Source organism: Ictalurus furcatus, chromosome 15 (assembly GCF_023375685.1).
Source record: "Ictalurus furcatus strain D&B chromosome 15, Billie_1.0, whole genome shotgun sequence".
Taxonomy (NCBI): Eukaryota; Metazoa; Chordata; class Actinopteri; order Siluriformes; family Ictaluridae; genus Ictalurus; species Ictalurus furcatus.
In genome coordinates this window covers 4,978,476-4,987,500 of record NC_071269.1, presented here as the reverse complement: position 1 = coordinate 4,987,500, position 9,025 = coordinate 4,978,476, and the positions used below count along the sequence as shown (strand labels likewise).

Genomic DNA, 9,025 nt, shown 5'->3' with positions numbered 1-9,025 from the left:
GTAACATACACACACACACACACACACACAGATTGATTATTTTATTTGGATGGCTCTGTTCCTCGTTTGACACTTTCCTGTGTCAGAAAACTTCAAGTTTTTGACACTGGAGACTCCTCCATAAACGCTAAATAAACGCCTCCTTCGTCGTATACGGCACGCTGCCCGGCAAAGCCCAATTCTCCTTCATCCGACACGTACAAAATAAATAAATCAGTACAGCATGAATGCAGTGAACAACTCTTAGCTTGGTCTTTTCTTTGTCTCTCCTCCGTAGATCAACGTCCTTCAGGCCAAGAAGAAATTTGAGATCCTAGATGCAGTAAGTTCCACAAATCAAATTGAACTTGAACATGAATTCCGAGCTGGAGTAATCTGCTTTGGTTACTCGCTCTCAGTATGCATTATAGTCTTCATGCTAGTATCTTGTCCAGAGTTGTTTTTCTTGTTTTATCGTTCATTTCTCTCGTTTATTTCTTCCTCTTGCTCTCTTCTCCGCAGATGCTGTCGTTCATGCACGCTCAGTACTCGCTCTTTCAGCAGGGTTTCAAGCTGCTAGATGAGATCGACCCCTACATGAAGAAGCTGGCAGCGGAGGTGACCGATGCCCACGTGCTCGCTTAGGAGTGACACAGAAGACTGATCAGATTCAAGTTTTTAAGCCTCTCTCTCTCTCTCTCTCTCTCTCTCTCTCTCTATATTTATTTATTTATTTATTTATTTATTTATTTAAGCCTTTATAATATTTCATTATATAAGCCAGTTGGGGTTGAAAGTAAGCAGGAGGTAGGGTGGAGGGTATTAGTCAGGGAAGCAAGTCTGAACATAATGCTACCACCACCGTGCTTCAGAGTTACCGCTTGCTTGATCAAATTTTCTACTTTATAAAGGAATGACACAGCAATGAAGGGATTGAAAACCAGGCAAAAATGAATACATCGTGTAAAATATTCGAGGCGTCTTACGTGTGTGTGTGTGTGTGTGTGTGTATTTGTGTAGTTGGACCAGCTGGTGATCGATTCAGCGATGGAGAAAAGAGATATGGAGCACAAACACGCTACGATACAACAGCGGGTACGTATGATACACATCCAAGCTATTCTTAGAAAAAGTCACGTGTGTAAATTACACATTGTCGTCTTGCCTGTACTAAGAAATGATGAAAAAAAAAAGACAAAGGGAAAAAAAAATCTGTCTGAGTTTGATATGGTCGATCAGTTTAATATGATTTGCTCTCCCATTTTCTCCTCAGTGTGTGTGTGTGTGTGTGTGTGTGTGTGAGGGTTTAATATCAGTAGAATTTGTTCTCCAGGATGTAAACTTCACTTTAAATCGCATTATCTAACCTAAATTTTCTTTCCCTCCTATTTGCGGCTGTCCTAAAATGACCTTCACCTCACAGACTCTTCTACAGGTTAGTTGTTTTTTTTTTTGTTTTTTTAAATATCTTTTAATCGATATAAAATCATTCAAAGTTTTATAGTCCGACTTCTCGGGCTCCAGTGTTAGCACTTTGTAACAGTTAGAGATAAAGCCGGAAAGACTCCATCAGTCATGTTTTACTCCCTACATAATCCACTTGTACATAGATGGCATTGTTACTTTTTGTTCAAAATAAATATTTAAAATTCAGGAAGAAACAAAACCATACATTTCCAAGTTAAATAAATAAGATGCTTTTATGAAAGTGATTTTCAGTGTACACTGCTTGATTCTTGACATTGTCTATGCTTTAATTTTAGGGCATTAAAATGTTTTTAAAAATTACACAAACATTACACTGAAATATATGAAAATATATACATTAAACGAGAGTAAATATCTTACAAAATAGTATTGTATATTTCTAGAACTTACCTGTTGTTGTTGGGGGGGTTTTTTGGCCTCAAATTTTCTGTACATTTTTATTTCACTGTGTGTGTGTGTGTGTGTGTGTGTGTGTGTGTATTTATTCATTTATTAATCTTAATATGTACATACAAATATTTCTTAATCTTTATACATATATTATCTGTTTATTTATCGATATATAAATAAATAAATAAAACGAATATAATGGCAGGGTTTTTTTCCCTCCCTGTTCTCCGAGGAACTGTAGTTTAATCTCAAATCGCTCCTTATCCCCAATATAAGTGCACTACATTTCTATTGAATAATGTGTTTGTGACGACTGTGTGTTAGTGTACTCTGTGTTCACTCTAGAGCTTTTTTTTTGGCATTTAACCCGTCTCCATGGTGCCTGCGGGTTGAATAAAGGAGCGCGCGATAGCGTGGCGTACTCTGCACATGCGCAGCCAAGGGCTTACGCATTTAGAGCTGCGCGCGCGCTTGGCACGCAGAGACAGTGACAAGGGCGAGATGACGGATATTTAGTTGAATGTTTTTAACGTATTTAATAAATAATGATGCTGGATTACTTTAAAAGTGTAAAGCTGAAGATTTTCTGCAGGGTGGACTTCACGCTGGTGGGTAAAGTGTCACTTTATAACGAAATTTACTTGAAAAGTAAACAGTTAAAGGACAGATATGTGTACTAGGCGCTTTGTGTTGCGGTGGATTTAATTAATCATAATTAATTATACATAAGAGCAAAAACAAGGTGCTGATTATTATATGTATGATTTAAATTTTTTTTTAATGCTGATTATATTTGTATTCATTCTGACATTACAAGTAAGTGCGCTTGTTTTGTTTTTAAATTATTGGGACTCTATTAGAGTTTAGTGCTTTTAAGTGGTTTACAGTGAGAGTCTAATAAATAAATTAAGTAAAATAAATTAATTCCAGTAAATGTGGACCTCTTCTGGCCAGATTTATTTCAGATTTATTATTATATGGACATTCTTTTAATTGATTCATTTGAGCAAATCGATATATTTTGCTCTCGCTGTAAACCACTATTTTGTCTGATAAACACGTGAAAAGCTTCTTAGTTGAAAAATTATTTATAAGACAAAATAGTTGTATAAATAAATACTGTGAAATAAATGAATTTGTTTAGGATGGATTTGTTTCACAAACATTGGTTTTTATTTAAATCTGTACGGTACAAATTTTCCCTGTTTCTTAGAGTGACAGAGTTTTTATTTGTTTGTTTATTTATTTCTTTTTTTATTATGATTCATGAACTCTCCACCACAAGAACACATTCTGCCCTATTTGACTTTATTTACTCATTTTTTGAGTTGTTGAGGTTTGGACTAAACTCGTTCAAATGGTCAGACAGGCTCATCATCATACGAACTCAATAAGAAATATAATAACTCTTTCATTATGCTGGGGTTTAATAAATTGTATTATTTTTTTAAATCACAGACCTGCTATCTATCCTTTCCCAAACCCCAGTTTGAGAAGCACTTCTTTAAGAGAGATTATGCATTTTTGGATTAAAAAAAAAACAATATAGATATTGTTTCTCAGACTCCATCGATGTTATTGCTTACTGAGTTCTGCTGTACGCACACGTTCTGAACGATCCGTAAAGTCGTATAGAAAGGAAACGCAACCGTCTCTGTTGTATTGTTCACAAGGCGAGTGAAGCGTTTGCTCTGAAACAGTAATGAGACTTGGCGTTATGTGAATAGACCAGACTGTTTGTATAGTCACCCTGGTGTAGTCTAGGGGAAAAAAGGGGCGGGGGGAGGATCTCTCATAGTAACCTCAAAGCAGGATTTTTCTTTAAGTGTTTTTTTTTTATTATTATATTCCTTATTTTAAACTAATATTAACCTACTAATGGATATTGAATATAGCGATGTCCATATTGTCATGTTTACATCAAATAAACATGAAGATATTTAATAGGCAAGAGTATTCAGCATAAGGACTCTCCTTCTGACTCTCACGGTGACTGATTTAAATGCCAGGGAGAAGATCTGACCAAACAACACATGGGTGTCACTAGAGTGACATTCCTGTAGTTTGTTTATTCTGGTCTCATGGCATTTTGACATTAGTTCATGGTGAGATACGCTATATGACCAAACGTTTGTGGACACCTGACCGTCACGCCCAAATGAGGTTCTTCCCCGAACAAAGTTGGAAGCACACGATTGAATGTCTTTATATGCTGTAGTGTTATAGTTTCCCTTCAGTGGAAGTAAGAGGCCCAAACCTGTTCCAGCATGACAGTGCTCCTACGCACAAAGCCTTTCTGCTCACGGTTTTGGAAAGGGATGTCCAGCAAGCACACGTGGATGTGATGGTCAGCTGTCCACATACTTTTGTTCATGAAGTGTGTGATTTGTTGCATCTCGCCAGGCCTTGTTGGACAACTCTCTGTGCGTTTAAAGGTGTTTATGAGATCTGTGAAATTCCTCAAATATCCCTGAGAACATCAGGTTTCGTCCCTTTGTGACGTCATCTGGGAAAGTATTAACAGAAAAAAATTAAATAACACTGCAACGCCGAACAAGAAAACGTTCACGGAGATGATCTTGCTGACGTGGTGCGTTACGCTTTTTTTATTCAGCGTCTCTGCTCTGTCTTTCCATCAGGACTTTGCCTACGATGACCCGAAGGTGGAGTTCGACGTGGACGCCCCCAACGGAGTGGTGATGGAGGGCTACCTGTTCAAACGAGCCAGCAACGCTTTCAAAACGTGGAACAGGTGAGAAGAGGAAAGGAATTACACAGTATGGGAAATAGTTACAACACATATACTGGTCCATGTCGGGACTCCTCCACAGAGCTTTCACCGCGTTATCGGTCCACTCGTCCTACATCCATCCGTGTTCTCCGTGTGTCTCCTCAGGCGGTGGTTCTCCATCCAGAACAGTCAGCTGGTGTATCAGAAGAAGCTGAAGGCAAGTGTTCTTCGTCGTCCTCGTTCAGAGCTCCACTCACGCACACGCACGCACGCTTCATTTGGAGTCAGAGGAGCAGCCACAGTGCCACCATCCTGTGGATATAAACGTTTAGAGTCACTGAGACAGAATCCCTGCACGGGCTTTGTGCATTCACACTAGGCTTGGTTATGTTTCGCGGCATACAGAGCCAGTTTGAAACTGATGTGCAACGTATGCTCGTGAAAGATCATTTTTCATCGTAGAAGGTGCTGCAAATAAGTTGCACGTGAATGAATGTTTGTTCGTTTGTTTTTCTGTGACACTGGGTTGTTTAAATGAGGATAATATGTGAAACGTAGTTCTCCGCAACACCATCTTCGCTCTTACCGTCTATGGCCATTTCTTTATCACACCTATCCCACAGCCGTGCCGTAGCGTCGGTGATATATGCGTTCTGGGATTTCATCCAGTGCGTTTGTCTTGTCCCGTCCTGTCCTGTCCTGTAGGACTCACTGACTGTGGTAGTAGAGGACCTGAGACTGTGTTCAGTCAAACCCTGTGAGGACATCGAGAGGAGGTTCTGCTTTGAAGTGGTGTCTCCTTCCAAGTGAGTCCTATTACATACTGACTCAAACGTCCTACAGACACTGTATGTCCTTCCTGGTGTGATGATGATGATGATGATGATGTTGCAGGAGCTGTATGCTGCAGGCTGAGTCTGAGAAACTCCGACAAGCCTGGATCCAAGCAGTGCAGGCCAGCATCGCCTCGGCCTACAGAGAGAGTCCAGACAGCTACTACACCGAGGTTAGCTAGATGTCGACCGATTGATCGATTTTGCCGGTTAATCAGCACCGATAACTGATTGCAGGAACTATCAGTTATCCGCAAAAATCCACACCCATAGTTTTTCCCAGTTTTGTCCATGGCCGAGAGCGGCCTCTAGAGGCGAAATAAAAACCATCACTGACAAATTTTGTTGTGTTATTTAAATTGTTTTTTATTATTATTATTCATTTTGGATGCCTCTATTTTTATTTATATATATAACTTTAATATTTTCTCCTTCAGCGCCTGGACCGGACGGCGTCTCCCTCCACCAGCAGCATCGACTCGGCCAGCGAGCCACGAGAGCGCAGTGTAAGGGTCGAGAGCGTGTTGCAGAGGGTGCAGTGTGTGCCGGGCAACGACGTGTGCTGCGACTGCGGCCAGGCCGACCCACGCTGGGCCAGCATCAACCTGGGCATCCTGCTCTGCATCGAGTGCTCCGGCATACACAGGTAACACACACTCCGAGTAACACAGGTACAGTCGAAACAGAAGGTTGTAATGAGTGGGTATACTGTTACAACACTAGTCCATAGAATAATAATAGCATTTGATCAAATTCAGACACACCCATTTATATAAACGGGGAAAAAAAAAGTTTAGATTTACCAAGTGATTCCCTGATTTAAACATATCGTATAGTGAGAAGACGTGTAGAAACAGACGGAATGTATCCGACTCGTGTTTTATCAAAAAAAAAAAAAATCTCCTTTCATAGTGTCCTTGGTCTTTTATCACAGCACAGACAGATTATGCAGATCCCTTCAGTACTCTCCCTGTGGTTCAGACCACCTCGTGAATATTAACGCACCCTCCGGAGGCCACTTTTTCTCACGCCAAGGTCCAGGCAACGTTCTTCTTCTTCTTTTTTTTTTTTCTTCTCCATTTTAATCGAGCCTGGTTGCCCGGATACGCAGCGACACACATGCACTGATGTGAGAGAGGCTGGGCAGCTGATCAGTTTCTCTGGGAAGGAGCTGCACAGCTCTGTAATTTCAGCCCTCGAACTCTCTCCCGCTGTTCGACTCAGAAACTCGTCCCGAGCGGAGAGCGAAAGTTCCTTTCTCTGAGAGAAACGCGAGAGGAGCTTTGAGCTGCCCTTTTAATTCAGACAAGTTTTGTGCGAAAGAATGCCTGCATGCAGTATATAATTAGCACCTGGAGGTTTATGGTGGCCTCTTCTCTATGTGTGAGACCTGTGTACAGTTCAACACGACTGTCAGACGGCTACTCGTTTAACGGCAGGCTTTTACTTGCTCGGCTGTGATTATGTATGTGTGTGTGTGTCTGTGTGTGTGTGTTTTCTTCATGCAGGAGTTTGGGAGTGCACTGCTCCAAAGTCCGCTCTCTCACCCTGGACTCCTGGGAACCTGAGCTACTCAAGGTGGTGTTGTTGGGTTTTTTTTCTTTCTTATAACCTCTTAATCCAACTCCTCTACAATGGCACACTACACGAATAAAAAAGTGCAAACAATGTTTATCAGATAGATATACACTGTATGGCCAAAATTTTGTGGACATCTGACCATCACACCCATGCATACAGTATGTTGGATTACCCCAGACTGTTGCCACAAAGTTGGACTGTATGTACTAGGAAATCAGACCGTATAGATTGTATAAGGTTTAGAGGTCGACCGTTAGTGGATTTTATTGATACCGGTAACTATGTCAGGTGGTATCGGGCAGTACCTGAATTTTTATAATTGAATATTGAATGAAAACATAACACTCAAGGTAAAATATTGCTGAGCTTTATTACAAAAATAGGCAGTACTGACTATTCTATGAAAATTTTTGTTTTGTTTTTATAAGTGAAGTGAATATATAAATATTAGTATACACTACAGGTCAAAAGTTTGGAGACACTCGACTGAAATGTTTCTTTTGATCTGAAGGTGTATAATTAAATGTTTGAAATCGGTGTTGTAGACAAAAAATATAATTGTGCCAAAGTATATTTATTTCTTTCATTAGAAAACATTTTATTTGCAAAAAAATATTTTTTTAAACGGACGACTCGGAGCGAAATATTCCAAAAAGCAGCCGATAAGAGTCCAGCGTAGGTGGGAACTCCCTTTAATACTGTTTAAAAAGCATCTCAGGGAAATTCCTCAAGACATCGGTTAAGAAAAGGTCAAGAATACATTTCTGGAAATTCTAGATAAAAAGGGCATCTACTTTGAAGATGTAGATAGTTCCATTTGTGTTAAAATGTGGAAAAATTCAAATAAATACTGAGTGTCTAAACTTTTGATCGGTAGTGTATATTAACTGTTAATAAATATTAAAGTAAATGAAAGATACACATCCAAACTGAACCAAAAAATAACGCTTCAAATACCAAATAAAAACAGAGGCGTCCAAAATTATTAATTAAAAAAAAAACACTGCAATAAACACAACAAAATTTGGCAGTGATAGTTTTTAATTTCGCCTCTAGAGGCCGCTCTCGTACTGTATAAAGTCAGCGGTTCCTTCTCAGCCACGGATGCATACTTTACCGGGGATACTTTAATATACAAATACTTTTAGTGTGTGACTAACATGTGGACTCTTCTTATGCTAGAAATAAATAAAAGATCAACCCATGCTTACGTGTTGCTTTGCCTGCAGCTGATGTGCGAGCTGGGTAACAGTGTTATAAACCACATCTACGAGGGCATGTGTGAGGAGCAGGGATTGAAGAAGCCAGGAGCCAACAGTCCAAGGTGAGAGCGGCACATGCACGCTACTTTTACTCCAGCTTGGGTAGACTCTTCATTTCTGCTGTTTCGTTACCCGGCTTAACCGACTGCAGGCAAGAGAAAGAGATGTGGATTCGAGCCAAGTACGTGGAAAAGAAGTTCCTGAAGAAGATGGCAGCAGCGGAGGCCCTGGTGAGCAGCGAGAGAAAATCGGAGAGGCGGTGGGCTGCAAAAAAGTGCCGACGCCACAACAGCGCCACCACCGTACCCAAACACCGGCGGAAATACAGGCAGGATCCCGGCTCGGGTTCCCTCTGCTCAGGTAACACGTCTTACCTTCAGTCACTGATCCGTATCAGACCAGTGTGCAGACAGAGCCACTCCTTTACATTCCTGCTCCTTCTTTTCTATCAGCCGCCAGCGCTTTGGAGAGAAAGTTCCGGCGAGATTCGCTCTTCTGTCCTGATGAACTGGACTCCCTTTTCTCCTACTTTGACACCAGCTCAGGGCCTCGCAGTAAGTATTCCAGCCCAAACAGGAAAGATTATCCTGAGACAGAGTGTAGTCTTGCAGAGCGTTCTTGTCATTCTTTATTAAATAGAGTAACTAAAGTACACGTGGCGCATTAGTGCAGCACATCTCAGTCTATTATAAGAGCTTATCATGCCGTCTCTGAAGAGAGCATAACCCTATATACTGGCTTATTGATTAGACCTGAGAGCT

At 40.7% G+C, this 9,025-nt stretch overlaps 1 protein-coding gene across 3 annotated transcripts in view; it reads left to right on the top strand.

Annotated features, from left to right (window-relative positions):
- acap3a (ArfGAP with coiled-coil, ankyrin repeat and PH domains 3a) overlaps positions 1-9,025 on the top strand; it is a 62,267-nt gene that overhangs the window by 43,261 nt on the left and 9,981 nt on the right. For all 3 annotated transcript variants that reach the window (XM_053642719.1, XM_053642722.1, XM_053642721.1), the window contains exons 7-19: positions 278-322; positions 502-597; positions 1,000-1,074; positions 1,403-1,414; positions 4,497-4,609; positions 4,754-4,805; positions 5,294-5,394; positions 5,483-5,594; positions 5,859-6,067; positions 6,930-6,999; positions 8,232-8,326; positions 8,416-8,624; positions 8,717-8,818. In XM_053642719.1, the coding sequence (XP_053498694.1) occupies positions 278-322; positions 502-597; positions 1,000-1,074; positions 1,403-1,414; positions 4,497-4,609; positions 4,754-4,805; positions 5,294-5,394; positions 5,483-5,594; positions 5,859-6,067; positions 6,930-6,999; positions 8,232-8,326; positions 8,416-8,624; positions 8,717-8,818 (1,291 nt within the window). The remainder of the gene's footprint in view (positions 1-277; positions 323-501; positions 598-999; positions 1,075-1,402; positions 1,415-4,496; positions 4,610-4,753; positions 4,806-5,293; positions 5,395-5,482; positions 5,595-5,858; positions 6,068-6,929; positions 7,000-8,231; positions 8,327-8,415; positions 8,625-8,716; positions 8,819-9,025) is intronic.